General features: G+C 42.8%; 1 protein-coding gene and 1 long non-coding RNA gene across 13 annotated transcripts in view; one reads left to right on the forward strand and one right to left on the reverse strand.

Annotated features, from left to right (window-relative positions):
* The first annotated feature begins 2304 nt into the window (after positions 1-2304).
* Positions 2305-17784, forward strand: part of STX16 (syntaxin 16) — a 28407-nt gene continuing 12927 nt past the window's right edge. For 4 of the 12 annotated variants that reach the window (XM_077948135.1, XM_015148682.3, XM_077948138.1 and 1 more), the window contains exon 1: positions 2305-3191. Coding sequence is in view for 11 of the 12 variants with exons in the window: in XM_015148682.3 (XP_015004168.1) it covers positions 3060-3191 (132 nt within the window). In the remaining variant the exon portion in view is untranslated. 12 annotated transcript variants of the gene reach the window in all.
* LOC144332207 (uncharacterized) lies at positions 3074-10128 on the reverse strand. The gene is made up of 3 exons (XR_013400091.1): positions 9960-10128; positions 8062-8175; positions 3074-3271 (listed from the first exon to the last, which is right to left on the reverse strand). It is a non-coding gene; the product is annotated as an uncharacterized LOC144332207 (long non-coding RNA).

A 17784-nucleotide genomic window follows, 5' to 3' on the forward strand; every position in this document is an offset into this window, starting at 1 on the left:
ATTTGCTCAGCACCTGGTAGTTTACAAAGAGTTTTCACTTATCTTATTTGATCTTCACAATAACCCCAGAGAAGTAGACAGGGCACGGATTACGAGGATTACGAAAAACCCACATTTTTTTCTTTCTTTCTTAACAGATAAGGGCTCTAAAGGCTTAAAGCCACTCGAGGGAGGTCAGAGAGTTTGGGGACTAAATCTCAGGTCTCTCATTCATTCATGCACATATTTAAAAAATATTTATCCGGAGCCTGTTCCGAGCCAGATGAGACGGCAGTGGGTACAAAGATGAATAAAACACAGTCCCTGCGTAGGAAGATCACGTTCTAGCCTGGGGGAGAACGCCAGGAAAAGTAAACAAGACCCCCTGCTTTGCGAGGTGATGAGTGCTGGGGAGATAGGAACAGAGTGGGGACCATGTTTCTAATCTGATTCTCCTACCGACAACCAGCTCAGTTGTTATTTACAAATAACTGTCCCCTAAAGGGGCGAGGGGGGAGGCTTGGCCGTGCTGCTGGGGTCAGAGCTCGCGGGGGGATCTGCCGCGGGTGAGGACAGAACTCTCCCTTATTGGGCAAATATTTCCTGGGGCACCGCGCTAAGCACACAGGCTCCCCGAATTTCCCTCCCCAGGGCCTCTGTCTTTGGATGGCCTGTCAGCGCGCCCCTGCAGCCCCCAACCCGGCCCGCGAGGCGACCCGGTCCCCTGTCGCCCGAATCTTCCACCGCAGCGAAGCGTCCCCGGGCGAGTGCCCTGCTCTCCGCGCAGAGCGGAAGCTGGCGGGTTCTCACAGTGAACTCGCCCAGCCCCGCTCGCGGCTCTCTCGATTTTATGTGGGTTTCGTTGTATGCATTTTGTTATTTGCCTCAATGGATATGTTTGACATTAATTTTTAGTTCCACAACGAACGCGCGGGAACGTTCTCCGTGAGAGAAAAAGCACGGCGGGGGGCGGTTACCGGCGTTTTCCCCGGTCGTCTGGGGGTCCCGCACGCGCCCCGCGGGTGCCGCTGTCCGGCCGGGGTCCCTGGGTGAGCCGCGGGCACCGGCTTCGCGTCTCCCCGGGCGCGACTCCGCTTTGCAAGCGCTCAGCACACGGGAAACCCTCGGAAAACACACGTGTGTAAAGTTTGTTCCACGCAGAAACAAAGGACGCGTGGGGGCCGCTTCTGGGGCCTAGGTGTTTTGTTGGAACCCCACTCCGGAGTCCGGCCCGCACCCTCGCCCGGCAAGGGGAAGCCGGCCCTAGACAGACCGGGGGCCCGGAAGGCGCAGCAGCACAGCTCTGCGCCCTCGACCCGCTCCCGCCGAGCGCTGGGCCAGGCCCTTGGCCTCAGGCTTCCCGGGCGGCTCCGGGCCAGACCAGAGCCTCCGTCACTGGGCGCCCGCCTGTTTCTGGGCGCCGTGCTCGGGCCCGGGCAGCTGCTGCCCGACGCGGCCCCGAGGAGCCCCTGCACGAACCCCGCCGACTTGGCCCGGGACGGCAAGCCGGGGTGCTTAGGGCGCCCCGGGCCTGGCCAACGGCGAGAAACCGGGCCCGGGACGCCAGGGGCGCGGGGTGCTCCGGGCCAGGGCCCAGGCGGGGAACAGAGATATTTTTCGCGGGGACGGGGGCAGGAGGTGTCAAAGTTTTCGGGGAACTTTTCCACTTGAGATTCCACGACCCTGTAGTGCCACCTACAGAAAGCGGCAGCTGGGGAGGGCGGGCGCCCCCAACGACCCCCGACTGCCGGCGGCTGCGCGGCCAGACTGCCTGGAGCTTTCGCTTTTTTTTTTTTTTTTTTTTTTTTCCTTTTTTTTCCTCCTGGTTGTTTGTCGGGTACATCTTTTTTCAGAGTGGGAAAAAAAAAAAAAAAAAAAAAAAAAAAAAAAAAGCGAGCGCCAGCGCCTGCAGTAGAGCGTGCTCGGCCTGCAGAGGCAGTCGTCTCCAACTTTTCCTCTCCCGCTCCAACTCCCCGCGCCCAAAACTTCGGCTCTCGGGGAGCCCAAATTTGCCTGCCGCGCAACTTCCACTCTAATGCAGGGACCAAGGGCCCTGGCAGCGGTTTGCAGCCTGGGGGTCACGCTCCCCAGGCTCGGGCCTGCTCGCTGGCCTGCTCCTAGTGCCTAGACCCAGTTGGGGAAGGCGAAACGGGGCGCCCCAGGAGCACCCCGGGAGAGGGCGGAGCACTCTCGTGCCCCGGGGCAGGAGTGCAGGGAGCTCCCGCGCCCGGAACGTTGCAAGCAAGGCTTGCGAGAGTCGCAGGGGGGCACTCGCGAGGGACGGACAGGAAGAGGGCCAGGGGGGACGCCAGAACCCGGGACCACAGTACGGAAACGGCCCGGGGCTGAGCTGCAGTCAGATCCGGGGATGGAGGGAGCCGGAGAAGAGGAGTGAGAAGGCCGGGGAGGCAGGCCCTGCTGTCCTCCTGCAGGCCAGCAGCCTGCTGGCAGTGGAGGACCAGGCCACCCAGGAAAGGAAGGGGTCAGGAGGTCGGGCAGGGCCTCAGCAGGCTCAGACAAGGCCCCAGAAGGGAGCTGCAGGCGCCCTGGAGTCCAGGCCTCAGGCCTGGCTCCGGTTGTCCAAAGAGGGCCTAGGCCAGGCCTCTGGTGGGGAAACTGAGTCACAGCCAGACCTCAGGGCACGGCCTAGACGCTTACGAGCCAAGTTAGGGGTAGAGAGCAAAGACCTTTGGGGGTCTCAGGGAGTAGGGGGCTTCAGGGCCTCCCAGTCCAGAGCTGGATTGGCGAGTTAGACGCTTGTAGATCCAAGGTTGGATTGGGGTGGGGTCTCTGGAACGTTGGATCGCTACGCAAGGATTGGGGGGATTCAAGTGCTTAGAGATCGAAGTCGGTCCTGGGTAGGGGGAGTCAGACAATTGGAAAGCCTAGGTAGTTATTTGGGGAGGGGTCTCTACGCTTTGGCGAAGGGCACAGCTGCGTCTTTTTGGCTTGAAGCCTGAGGCCTTGTCGAGAAGCTTCTGTGAAAGGGTGGGCCGGCCGGGTCAAGAGAAAGAAAGTGAATAAACCAGGAATATAAGTGGGCGGGGGGCCCCTGAGAGGGGGGTCACAAAGGGTGAGACATGGCCACCAGGCGTTTAACCGACGCTTTCTTGTTGTTGCGGAATAATTCCATCCAAAACCGGCAGCTGTTAGCCGAGCAAGTGAGTAGTCACACCACCTCCAGCCCTCTGCATTCACGTAGCATTGCTGCGGTGAGTCTCCCGGCGGCCTCTCCGACACACGGACCGTGTGCACTGCGGCTCTGCCTGTTTGTCTGTCTCTGTCTGTCTCTCTGTTTAATAAAAGAAGATAAGAATAATAAGACTAAGGATAATAAGATCTCTTGGCTAGAATCAGGGGGCATCTGTAACCCTGGATGGGGAAAAAGCGGTGCTGTGAGGCCGCAGCTCCACCTCTGCCTTGTCTTCTCCTCACTTCCGCAGCACCCCCCCCGCGCATCCCCCGCCTTGGCGTCACTGCGCTACAGGCCGCCTGTAATTTACATATGTTTTAACGCTAACATTGGGAAGCATTGGGCCTTTCTGAAGCCTTTTTGTTTCGTTTTGTTTGAAGCTCCCCTCCCCCCAATAGTGAGCCTCAGTTCGGTCCTAATGGCTGGGTCGCGGGACCATGGACCCAAATCCTTGCAAATGAACGACTCCCTCTCCTAAAGAGGAAGCAGTTGTGTTGTTGTTTTGTTTTGTTTTGTTTTTCTGCCCGTTTTAACGGTCCCGCAGCCCTTGTGTGGCCTTGTTCCCTATGAATAATTGTTTCACTGTTCTTCCTGGGGGCTTGGGTTTCTAAGACTCGAGGTGCTAGCCTCTTCACTTTCCATTTCCCAGACGGGAAATTACGCTTTCCTCTCCATTCGAACTTTTTAAAAAAGCCTGAGGAGGTATATGTGAAAATTAACCCTCTAAAATAACATTTTTTTTTTTTTTTTTAAATTAGCCAGAACCTTTAGTTAGCCTAGCAGTAGTGTTTTTTAAGGGTGGTCCTGGAAAAATTACTGTTTCTGGTTTGTTTTTAATGGGGGCTACTTTTCCCTTTCTGAGCCTCAGTTTACTGCTCTGTTAAATAAGGGGCGAGTCTAGATGATCTATACCAGACAGTGATCGTTAGCTCGGTAATGTCTTCAATTGAAAAGTGAAGTTATGAAATTGGCTGTAGTTCAGGCTACCTGCTGTAGGGAGGCTAGGTTGGAATAGAAGCAGCGTTGGAACAGGCGGGTTATAGCCATCCCAGGACCACATTCTTGGGGATTATACTTGATAGGCAATTTTGGAAACCCCGCATTTATTTCACCTCCTAGGGACTGTATTGCCAGTTCATTTTTTTCTTTGTGACTTTATCTAAATGTTTCAGAAAAATTTTGCCATATGTCATGATTATCATGTCTACAAAGACAGTTTCTCCTTTTTGTAAGTCACAAGTGGAGAATGTCTTTGGCCATATAACTGATAGAAAAGTGATTTTAAGCCATATGAGCGGTTTCAGGAATAAAAGCATGTAAACTCAGGTCAAAAAGCCTAGAAACAGGGACAGAGTGTGTGTGAGATTTCAGTTAAGAAGTTGAAGGGTTTTACATTTATAAACTGAAAGGAATGACATTATATTGAAATAAATATAAAGATGTCTGGTAGCATAGAAACGGGCTAATTCTAGCGCTAATTTTGAAGAAAAAAATAAGCCAAGAAATTGAGTAGCAATTGGATGAATACAATTCCTTAATGGTACTTCAGTAATGTTAAATAAGAACTACATGTTCCTTAAATGACTTGATTTTTGTGCTGCCTCAAAAACAACTGAAACTGATATTAAGATTTCTAAGGTATCAGTTTTAATTGATTGAAAAACATATTGTTTATTTTTCAATTTTTAATCATTAAGGTTCAAAATACCCTGAACCTTTGGGTAACATGAGGGTTTTTTTTTTCCCCCATTTAGTCAGATGGTTTAAAAACTTAGTATCTGAGACAGGAAGCTTTTTAAAAGTCCTTCTCTGAATCAAACCACTTTAGAAAATTATTTTCTAAGTTAGGCAATTTAAAAAAAATATTTAAGCTAAGCAAAAGAACTAAAAATGGATAGCTAAAGTATACAGTTTGGAAAAATAGATACGTCAGGATATATACAGATATATTTACCTAACTCACAGTTTTTTGAAAATGATTTCTAAACCCAACTAAAAATATATTTCTAAGTCAGAACATTAAAAAGTGTTTTCTAAATGTCATGCCATTGAAAATGTTAATATTTGTATTAGTCTGACCATTTAAAATCTTTCTCAGATCATTGAAAGCAGCCATATCATTTAAAATATCCTTATAGTCAATTCATACTGTTTAAAAAATAGGTTTTGCATTCTAACAAACATAGTTTTCCTGAATTAAAATTTTAAAAGAAAACACAGATTTATATATTTTAGTTGTGTTTAAAAAAATGGCATGTCATAAATTTCTGAAGTATTTAGGGTTGAAGTGTTACGTCTTCACTTTGCTTACAGGTGATCTTACAAAATCTATTTCTGCACACAATACGGCGAAATGCTAACAAGACCACATAGAGGTTATGATTTTTTTCAGCTTATCTGGAAGTTGGAAAAGCTTTATAAACGTTTTGAAGCAAAAGCCACGTCTAACACAATTTGTAAAAACTGTATTGAGTAACTCTTAGCAATGCTTTTCACTGCATATCTAGCTCATAAAAAATTTAAAGCCTTGTTTCTGATTTGTAAATTTCAAAGCCATGTAGCAAACCAAACAATACCATATCTGTCAAATTTTGAATATGGACTAGGTATTAGGTGACATTAAAGAATTAATTAAATTAATTATAATACACTACATTTGCTAATTTTACTAGAGATGCCTACTAAAATGTTTAGTGGTGAAATGTCAAGGTGTCTTACCTAAATCCTTAAACCCCTCCAAAAACAGAGGAAGCAAATAAGGCAAATTGTTACTCATTGTTGAGTCTAGTGATGAGTATGTGGGGGACATTTTACGTAATTTTGTAGGCTTTTCTACATGTTTGAAAATTTTTAAATAGAAACTTAAAATAAGTATATTCGTTATAGTAAAGTAGAACAGTTAAAAAGAGACAATTTGTAAATATATATCTAACACTCAGGCAATTTGAAAGGAAGAAACTAAACCTGAGTTTAACTTAATTTAAAAAATAATAACCTGGAATTTTTTAAGTTTCTAATTAGAAGAAAAAGCTGTAGACTTTGATCTTGATGCATTTGATACCAACTAAAAATACACCTAAAATAACAGACTTAAAAAAAAAAATTATAACCCTGAATTTTGACATCTTTATTTCAGGAAAAAGCTGCAGAAATTAATTGCAGAGTAGTATATCTCTTACACCTCAAAGCAAAGCACACCTTTAGCCATGTCATGGCTTTAGCCATGTCATTCAAAAGATTTAAACATGCATTTTTTGCATCCTAGTTTGAGGGGAAAAACTAGAATTTGGTTGTTGTAGTGGGGTTATTGTGTGTACCTGTGCGTGCATACAGGGTTTTGCAGCATTCAGGCAAATACGTCAAATAAACAGGAATTTAAGGAGGATAGGCAGTGACCAGATAAACACAAAGCCTTAAGGGCCAGAAGGGACCTAAAGGTCATTTGGCCTAGTGTACCCGTTTGTGATAACCCCTTATGCCTGTCTTGTTTGGCCATGTTCTGTGACTATGATGGAAAATGCCAGCAGCTCCACGATTTTTACCACTAAAAAGTCTTTGCCTGTTTATCCCAACTGTTTGTGTCCTGGGGTCCTGCTTTTAGTTCTGTTCCTTCGGGTCTTCCTTCTGTCTGGTAACCCTGCAGCCTTGTTACCCAGAGTTCTTTCCAGGCTTAGCAGTCCCGGCTTAGAGTGGTTACGTTTCTTTCCTATAAGTGATGTTTAGTTTTTCTGTATCCTTTTTAAAGTTCAGCACCCAGAACTGAACAAAATTCTACTTTTTTTGTGTAATTAATTGTATTAATGTTAGTAAAACTGATTGTTAAAAACAGAGGGGTTTGACTTTATACACTCCTAACAAAATGCAGTTGTATTTCCCATGCATTTTGCTCTGGCCTCAGTTTTGAGTGCCCCATCACGTTCATGCCTCAGGGCAGCATGAAATAAAGGAAAGAGCACTGAGAATTGAATCTGAGAATTGAGGCCTAAATCCTGTTCTGCTGCAGGCTCAGAGTGTGTCCTTAGGCAAGCTTTTAATCTTTTTGGATATCTTTTGCCTCATTTGTAAACTGAGGGGTTTGAGTTAGGTGATTTCCAGCCCTATGGATTCAACAGTATTTTCTCAAGTTCTGTTTTAATACATTGTTTCTCCTGACTTTAGCTTTAATTTGAAAAGGAGGAATTCATAGTCAACAGGTTTGTGGCTGTCAGTCCAAGGTTACTGACAGAAATCCTTAGAAGTAGCCTACCAGTACCGTGCAAAAGTAACTTTCACATTATTATGCCAGCCAAGTGCAGGTTTTAAGGTAGCAACTCGTTCAAGCAGCTTGGCCTTAGGAAATTGAAATGGATTTATGAAGCTAAACAATCATTCAAAAAAAATTGTAAAGTCATAAAGAAACGAATGAAAGGTAGATATTGAGATGCTCTTCTGATCTGATGAAATTCTGTATGGATTTGTGTGGTTTCCTTCGATCCCTGGGAATGGATCTAATATAGGGGTTGGAGCTACTTTCTTAGTGTTTACTGCCTAATCTATACTCTGCTTTAAAATAATGCATAATCTATAATGGGAAGCTAGAGTTAATTGGTCTTACATTAGTTTGAAACTTAAGCACATTATTTTTAATAAAATGTGTGCTTTAGGAAAAAAAAGAAATTAAGGATTAACTATGGTTATAAGAAACCTAAGGTTCTTATTCAGGCTTGACTACAATATTAGCTAAGATTTATGGAGAGTTTACTTTGTGCCTGACTCTGGGCTAAGCCCTTTCCATGTGTAAGCTTGGCTGTCTTCACAGTGCTCTATCAAATAAGTACTATTGTTTTTCTCAGATACAGATAAGGAAACAGATTTTAGAGGAGGTAGGAAACTGGCCCAGCATCACCCACCTGATGGTTTGGGGGCTGTGACTGGAACTCTGGCAAACCTGGCTTGAGAGCCCCGTGCTCACCTCCTGGGCCACTCTGGTGTTGACTGCATTTTCAGAACTTGTGTTGCAGATCCTGGAAAATGGAAGGACCTATTGTTTAAAAACAATTTTTTTTTTCTTGCAAGAGGCTAGCATCTTTCTTTATCTCACTTTTACAAACCTTACACAGTCAATTTTAACTTGCAGATTGAAGGTTCTAAGTTTTAGTACAAGCTGAGTCTGTTGGAAAATTAGTTCTCTGTCTTTAGGATCCAAGTATGAAATCATTATATATTTCTCTTTAGATCTACTTGCTTTTCTGCTTTTAAAGATTCCATGGGAGCAGTGAGGCTTACTTTGAGAATAAGGGTACTTTGTTGGATAAAAGTGAAGCAAACTTTTATTTTGGCAGTAACGGAAATAAAGTAAATATCACTATAGTATAGACCTGTGTTTCCAACTCATTTTGCTCAACTTTTCCAGACTTCCTGAGTAAACACAGATGGGTTTCCACTGATTTTTCAGTTTTATGTAGAAAGTTCTTTAGACTATAAATTCCACATGCTACTTGGAGTTTTCAGTATTTGCTTGATTGCATGCCATTGGCAGGTCAAAAACCTAGATTTAGACATAAAGATTTAGAAGGTGATGATGTGTAGTAATGTGTTTTCATTTGGCTTTATTTTGGTCTTTCCTGATGGTAATTCTAAATGTTTTAATTCAGGTCTTGACTAAATTTCCTGGTAATTTGGTGGCAAGCAGAGCTTCGAAAGCCTTCTATTTTTAAGTAGCAGAATGGTGGGGAGGGTCTTTGAAAAGGTGACCTTAATTTAATATTCCTGATGTGGTGGTAGCTGCCTTTACAAGTAATTTCCTGAATTGTTAATAAAATTAGAGAGGCTGGAGGGTGGGGTGGAAAGAGACCTGAACACCTGGGTCTGTCCCCGGTCTGACCATTAACAAGGTCTGTGGCTTCGAGCAATGCATTTATACATTTTGAAGCTTAGTTTTCTTATTTGTAAGAAAAGAGTTATTTCTAGCCCTAGAATCCCATGATTCAGATTTCACCTCTTATCAATTAATAATTGTAGCAATCAGAAGATCAGGGTGTGTGTGCTCGGTTAATAATCCAAGAGCATAGGCACATGTGCAGCCGAGATTTTAACCGAGGTTTGCAGTAGTACATCGTTCACAGATTAAATGCCAGGGAGCCGCTGCAGAATAGGAAGAAGACTGAGATACTCAAGTTAGGGGTTTTGTCTTGCATCATGTTTTATTAATAAAAGATTTTAATGTTCTCTTAATGTTAAGCTTTTAAAAAATAAAAACATTTTTTCTTTGTGAAGTAAAAGGTAATTAAATCAGATTTCCATTTGATACTATCTTTATTAATATCGTCTAGTACTACTATTATGGCAGGGTGTGTATAGAGTTCTCTTTTGCTCTCATAGAAAATTGTAGAAGGAATGAAGAGGATTTGCAGCTTTCCATAATGTCATCTAATTGAATTTTTACATGGAGTAAAGTTTGATTACATTTTTATTGCTATCATTGTTTAATAATATTTTGGCCCTGATACAGCAGCTTCATTTGCACTATTTTTAAATAAGAAAGTTGTTTTTTTATTTTCTAAATTTACTGCTAAACATAAAAAAACACAATTGATTATTGAATTTCACCACAAATTATTTCAGTGATCAATACTGTACAAAAAAAAGAGCTAGTTGTTTAGATTATCTGTCATTAGTAAATGTCTGTCCAGAAGATAGAGTTCCATGTTGATCTAAAAAAGAACCGTTAGTTTTCAATCGAAACTTAACCCTCTGGTGTCATGCTTCTCCCTTCCCACTCCCCTTAAAAGAAAAAATGTATTCTTACCTTTTGTTTTGTCTCGTTTGCTTGCTTTTATAAGAGCTTTATGAATAACTGTACGCTTTCTAGCTAATAATAATACATACCAAGAGATGGTAAGAGTTTTTCTTTTATTTTGCCACCTGTGTCTCTCTCCGGGAAAGAGTGGTTTCTCAGCTCTCTTACTACCAGGGATGAAGCCGTGTCTGCGGGATGTAATTTGCAGAGACCTTGCATGTGTGGTCACTCACATGTTATCTGAATACGGCTACAGACAGTTTCTGTGGGTCGTTCATTTTTTAATTTTGTTGCATTTGCAGGTCTGATTTACATGTTAAAATATATACATTTATTTAACATGATAAAATTACATTTTAGCTCTGCTCTCATTTTATTTTCCTAAGGGAAATTAGAATGTGGTATTGTATGTGATATTTGGTGTTTATGAAACAGATTAACAGCATATTTTAGTGAAACCAAAGCAAGTGTGTTTTATCTGTTTCCAGTGTATTTTAATATTTACAATCATGTTTTGCTTGTTTCCTAGCTCATTTTCAAAACAACCGCAGTAAATAAAAATAAAAGCATATATTAATGTAGCTTATTTTAAAAAAAGAAGAATCAAAAGGAGATTTTAAAATACCTTGCTTAGTGGATCTTTATATTTAGTTAGCTTAAAATCTCAGTGTTTTCTCAACTGACCATGCCTTGTCTGTCTGTCCCATGCTGCTTTCTTTTTGCTTTCCCTAACTGGATGGGACTGATGGGAACAACATGTCTCTTCAGGAGCTGGACGAGGTATCGTGTTTTGAATATTTTTATATGTTGGGTAATTTGAGATTATAAAATACCTGCTTTTCCTGAAGTCTTTGCTCATATATAAAATGCTAACAGCTTATAAATATTTAGCATTTGTTTTGATTATTTTCTAATTTTTTTTAACAGTTTAATATGTAGAATTTAATATATTTTCACACCATGTGAACTGATGATTTGAAAAAGGCTTTGGGAAGATTGTTTACTACTCTTGGGAAAGTGTCTCAACTTAGGAAGCAGTAAAAAGGTTGAACACTTTCTTCAAGGAAGCCAGAATGTTTCGGGAATTAATGTCTGTAGCTTCCTGATTTCTGAGAGGTGAGTGGTGCACTTGCTCAGGTAGACAGTATAGAAGACCAGCGTGTCTGTGAAGGCCCTAAGAGAGAAGGACTGTAGCCATGGCAACTGTGGGAGGGTCTTCCTTGTCACTCCTGTCTGGAATGAGTTGACACCCAGTGGATGCACCTGAAGCTGTTGTCACCTGGGCCCAGTTCTGCATCTCCTAGCTGGGGGTGCCTTTGGCCTTTTTATTAGCTAGTAGCATCTTGCCCAGAAGGTGGAGAGAGTATATATTCAAAGCACTTTATTTTAGTAGCCCTAGTAAAAGGGTTGAGAAAAAATAAGATGAAAACTGTTGTAAATGTTTGTGTCTATTGTCTGTTTCAGCATTGAAGGGGTAAGAATATTTTTCCTGAGTATAGAGTGATGGAGAAGTGAGGGTTGTTCTTGTTTGTTTTCATTTAGAAGTATGAACAGTAAAGTAGGATTAGGATCACTGTCCTTAAAACCAGTAGGGTCCTAACTATTAGATTCAGATCTACCTATATATTCTAAAAACCTTAACTAGTTGATAATGACAACAGACTGAGCACAGCCTAAATAGCTGTCGTTGGGAGCTGGTTAAATACATCGTGTAGCATCTCTGACCCTCTGTACCAGGCAAATAGTGAGGCCCATCCATGAGAGCTGCAGTGGAATGAGCCCCAGACACATGGCACAGTGGAAAGACCCAGATGCAGAGTAGCGTGGATAATGTGATTCCTGCTCCTTTTTGTTTTGTTTTGTTTTGTTTTGTTTTTTCAGGAAAAAATAACTCATATTTATGCTTGTGTGTGCTTAAAAAATTCCTGAAAAGATATACAAGAAACTGTTAACAGTGGATACACCCCAAGAAACATCTGAGATAGAAGAAAAACTTCCTTTCTATTACAAACTCTTTTCTTAGGGTGCATATATATTTTTAAACCATGTGCATGTATACTTTGCCACTAAAAACAATTAGTTAAAAAAAAAAACCAACCCACTTTACTGGTAGCTGACTGAGCCAGGTGTCATGGTCATGGCTGCGTGGGGGTTTCCTTTGCGTGGGGGTTTCCTTTCCCATTCAGGAACCTCACCGCCAGCTCCCCGCTTGGGCACTGGGCACTGGGCACTGGAGACGGCCCAGCTCACACACATGAAGGTAGGGATCTCTGGAGCACAGTGGACGTGGGTGGCTTTGCTGATCAATCTTTAAAAATGTTAAGGCTTGGGGGCTTGGAGAGCAGGCATTCTGAGTTAAAATAGGTGTTGCTATTGGCTGAACAGTTTGAAGCTATGGAGCTTCTGACCTCAAAAGGAAGTGTATAGGGTGTGGGGGAGGGTAACAAATTATAGAACCACTTAGGTTGAAGAACCATTTGAATAATGTTCCAAGGAGGGGCACATAAATGGTCATAATTACTTCGGGGTCTGCTGTCTGAACCGATTTCCAGTCTTTCCTACTTCCTTTTTCAGGCAGCAAGTTCCAGAAACTGGCTACTCACTGCATGAACTTGGCAGGCCCTTTTGCTTTTCTTATGCTTCACCTCTAAGGGCTTAAAAGGGAGTCTTCATGCTCTGTGATCAGAGGCCCTGCGTAGAGAGCACTATCTCCTCCATGCGCACCCCAGTGCTATTAGAAATGCAGGTTGCTGCCTCATCGTGGGTGCCCACAGCCACCTCATTTCCTTGTGCGTTTCACTTGCCCCTTTTGCTCTTTTGTCCAGCACCATTATCTTTTTCATGAAGTGTGGCTTCCACAATTGTCTGTGACGTACATTTTATTTACCTCGTTCATTTATTCCACTCGTTTCTTGTCGGCTCACTCAGCTGGCTGTGATTGTGCGTTCAGGACTCTGAAGTGCCAGGTACTGGCCTAGGAGCTGGGGGTGTGGTTGGGGACAGTGTCCAGAGGCTTCTTTGAAGCTGAAGCAAGGCCTCACATTGGCGTCTCTGGAAATAGTAAACGCCCAGCTCCGGAGTGGATTAGATAGTAGCCACCCCTTTATAGGTGAGGCCTGAACAAATGTCCCTGAGTGCATATCACCCGCATCTCCCAGGGTGAAGGCATCGACGGCCCCACTTCAGGGGCTTCCTGCGGTCTCTCCATGTTTGATTGTCGTTCTCCTCCTCTAGCCTGAGTCCCCTGGAGATGTCACTTTTCCTTCTCAGAAAACACTAAGTAAGGTGTTCCTGAGGAGGAAGCCGAGCCCACCATTGGTTCTCTTACCCAGGGAAGTGTCTGGCCCTCTCCTTTGTTCTCTATCTTTAATCTACTTCCCGTCTTATGACAAAGAAATCTCCCAAGTTTGGGAGTTTTTAAATTCAAGGTAAGAATTATTTTAAAAGTCACAAGATACAAATATTGAGCCCCCAAACCACACTGCCTGGAGGATGGGTGATTGGTGCACATCTGAGAGTGCCTGGACCGGGCCCCAGTGTCCATGTTGGTGAAATAGGGAGCGGCGCCCCTCTGAAGGATTGCTGTTGGGACTGGCGTGGGCCAGGTCAGTAGCAGTGCTCAGTACAGTGCTCACAGAAGGCAGAGAGGAACGGATTGCTCCCTTCCTCGTTCTCCCCCTCAGAGTATGTATGTTAGTTGAGAAAAAAGGAAAATCAGTGCAACTGACAACAGTATCAGGATGATGTGATTCTCAAGTGTTTTTATCTCTATATTTTTTGTATCATTTTGTTTATTTTTGTTTATTTTTTTGAGACAGAGTCTCACTCTGTCACCCAGGCTAGAGTGCAGTGGCGCAATCTCGGCTCACTGCAACCTCTGCCTCCCCGTTTCAAGCAATTCTCCTGCCTGAGCCTCCTGAGTAGCTGGGACTACAGGTGCGTGCCACCATGCCTGGCTATTTTCGTTTTTTTTGGGGTTTTTTTTTTTGTATTTTTTAGTAGAGACGGAGTTTTGCCATGTTGCCCAGGCTGGTCTCGAACTCCTGAGCTCAAGTCATCCACCCGCCTTCGCCTCCCAAGTGCTAGGATTACAGGTGTGAGCCACTGCACCATCCTATACCATTTTAAAAGTGTTTATTTTGACCGTTTGTTAATTTCATAATCAGAAAAGGTAAGCATTATTTTTAAATTATCACAGGTTTAGAAAAATGTAGTGCTGACATCACTTTTTTCTTTTATCTACATGCTTATTCCCTTCTCCAACAACTCAGATTTCTTAAGCCTAATTGTCTATTAGCAAAGTGGTCTGACTTCATCATACAGGCTCCCAGAGTTTCATGTGGAAGCATGAGTTGCCAGTCTGTTGATTTTCAGTGTCCCTTCTGGACTTGTTAAGTGTTCATTGCCATAGACAGTCCAGAATTATCAGTATTGTTCTCATTACCAATGCGTTATGGCTAAGCTTACTTGATTTTTTTAGATGGGGAAGAGGTGTATCTGACTTTTCCAGTCTCCGCAGAGGCTTTGCTATTTCTGTAATCTTAGGCTACACTAAATCAGCCTTCAGGGAAAGGCGGGGTTTTAAGAGTAGGAGGGCTGTAGATCTGAAACAGCAAGATTTATAAGAGAGAGTGTGTATGTTCCTTCCATAGGTGGACAACTTGTCCATACTGGCTGGTACTCTTTAAAGGGACAAATGTCAACATCTAAAGTGGATCAAAGGCAAAAGATACCTTTGGTGAGACTAGCAGGAAAGCCATTGGGTGTGCTGTTTTGAACATCTGTTGGATTTTTTCTGCATTTCTCTCAGGAAGGATGGCTCTAGGTTAGGGTAGCAGACCCCAGTAGTTCTTGGAGAGAGGAACTACATATCAAAGAGACAAGAGTTCTTAATTCTCTTAAGTACAATTTTTATTTAAAAAATATGGAAAGATTTTTTTACTTCAGAAGCACAAATTAATTAATTAATTTTTTGAGATGGAGTCTCTGTTACCCAGGCTGGAGTGCACTGCCGCGCTCTCGGCTCACTGCAACCTCTGCCTTCCGGGTTCAAGTGATTCTCCTGCCTCAGCTTCCTGAGTAGCTGGGATTACAGGTGCATGCCACCACGCCTGGCTAATTTTTGCATTTTCGATAGAGACGGGGTTTCACCATGCTGGCCAGGCTGGTCTCGAACTCCCGACCTCAGGTGATCTGCCTGCCTCTGCCTCCCAAAGTGCTGGGATTACCGGCGTGAGCCACCACGCCTGGCCACACACATTTATTTTTAAAAAAGCTTTAGTAACCAACATCATATATTTAGAGGGGCCACCATGTTGAAATTCAGCAGGGGTAAGTGAAGAGAATTAGAAATCTGGCCATTTTTTAAGATCTGTATGAAATAGGATGACAACTTGAAAATTGATATATGTGCTAGATCTTCAACAAATAAGAAGACATGTTTTTAAATGGGAAGTGAGGTTTCTGAAATTAAAAGGGTGTTTATTTTGCACATAAAAATTTTTTATGTCCATATTTGTTCCCATTTCAAATAGTTGATGTTTATCTTCAACAATTGTTTTCCCTTCCCAAAACATACTGTCTTGTTTTTTAATAGTACATACTGTGATACACATTACAAATCCATACTGATAAAAGAAATGACACACTTCTTCTCAGTAGGGCGGTGTTTCTTTATCATAATGAACTATAGCTATAGACTGTGTCATAAAAGAGACAAATTATTCGCTATTTAAAGTTTTCACTCCCAAAGAATCAGTTGTTCTATCTTACTGGCAAAACCCTGATAGAGTGTATGGGAAAGCTATACCAGCTGAGCGGGCTGGCATCCGTGCTCTTCGTGTAGGGATCTCTTAATTAGCAAGCTTCCTTAGGACCCTTAACAAAGATTGTGTTCTCTCCACTTTTGATTTACATCTAATTTGGGGGGAACACATGCATAAAATCAAGTACTACTTCAAAGAGTTGTATTCACTTCAACTGACTTTTCATAATGTGGTTTATAATTTGTTGTTTTGGATAAAATGATGCTAATCCCAATGCAGGTAAATTTAGATAGATACCATGTCTCTGTCTTCTTTAGAGTAATACGTATTTGTAAACAGTAAAAACAGTACAAAGTAAGATCATGAGTTTAAAAATTATAAAATCACTGTAAATAATTACTGTATTGAAATGTGTAATAATAAAATATAGTGGATTCGATAATAAACTGGTGTGGTAGAAATTCTAGGACTCATGAAGAGGTACTTTAGCAATTTTAGATTTTACTTTGTATAAACAGCTGGAGTTCAAGTTCTGTTCCAGTCCAGCAGTACCTATAGACAGCACCTGATGTATGGCTGGCAGGTGCTGGGAGCTGGGCCTGTGGTTTGTCCCCCTGCTTTTTAGTCAGTGTGTCTCCCACAGAGTTGTGTACCTCTTGGTGACTTTGGAGCAGGAGTTGTTGAGGAATAAACAAGTCTTCCTCTGATTGCTTGACACTGGCCTCCTCTGTGCCTGCGCTGTAGAGGGTGAGCTCTGCATCTCTCTGTCCACGGATGGTCAGGAAGAGAGGGTGATCTTTACTGACACTTAACGTCACTCACTGGGGGCCTATCCTATAGTCCCTGGTGTAGTAGGTGGGAAATGAATCAAACTACTATATTTTCTTGTTTTAATCTGATGGCTTGTCTTGATTCATTTTCTTAGCAAATTGCAGTTATAGTTCATGGGCCTGTGGAGTGATTGGCACCTTTGAGGGTGGAAGGGGTTTTTGGAGTCAGCCGACCCAGGTTTCAGTCTGTCACATAATAGCCCTGTGACCTTGGGCAAGCGACTTTTCTGAGTTTCAATTTCCATATTTATAGGTTAGAATAATAGTTTGTAGCTCACCTAGTTTTTGTGAGGATTAAAATAATGTCAAGAATGTAAAATTCCTATTGGTGAACGCTTAAAACCAAACAGAACGTGGTGGTGGTAGAGAATTACCACTTCACGGCCTGGGAGCCCGAAACAGTGCGGGTTTGGATGACACACCATTTGTTTAAGAAATGACACTGGCCCTGCAGCATCCCTGCTGTGCTGGAGCACCGGTGGGCTTAATCACGGCTCCTGGATGCACTGGGATTAGTGAATGGGGCCTGGTCCATCCAGCATGGTCATTGCCCAAGATGCGCTCCCTGAGTGGACACATGCCCCAGAGCACACAGAAAGCCTGAAGCAGATGCTGGCAGAACCACCCCAGGGTGTGCAGGGAGGTTGATGGTGAAGATACCAATTTGCTTTTAAGAATTTTACTGTGAACTCTTTAGGATTTAGGGCCTATTACTTGAAGTGTTCTTTTAATCTTAAGTTTTTCTTTATATGACATTTTTCCCCCTTCATCTGTGGATTTTAAAATTTTGTCTTGTTCCTTTATTATTAGAAAAGGAAATAAGTATTTAATGAATGAAAAAATAAATTTAGATAAATGCAAGGAAGAGGGAAGAAAAGCAGTATGAATTTTTCACCCAACTCTACAGTGTGATTTAGAAAATTTCCAAAGTATTATCTATAAAGGACTTTTATAGATTATTTTCCATTATACTTTGATCATCATTTGGATCTTTTGAAATTGGCATTTAAAAATTCTGAGCTCTGGAGGGCACCTCAAGAGCTTTTCAACCGATTCACTGCCTGCAGGCAAGAAAACAGCTTAACCATGCCAAACCTATGATTTCCCTCCCCGTTTTTTTTTTTGTTTTGTTTTGTTTTTAAAGACAGTTTTGCTCTTGTTGCCCAGGCTGGAGTGCGATGGTACAATGGTACAATCATGGCTCACTGCAACCTTCCCCTCCTGGGTTCAAGTGATTCT

Source organism: Macaca mulatta, chromosome 10 (assembly GCF_049350105.2).
Source record: "Macaca mulatta isolate MMU2019108-1 chromosome 10, T2T-MMU8v2.0, whole genome shotgun sequence".
NCBI classification, from domain to species: Eukaryota; Metazoa; Chordata; class Mammalia; order Primates; family Cercopithecidae; genus Macaca; species Macaca mulatta.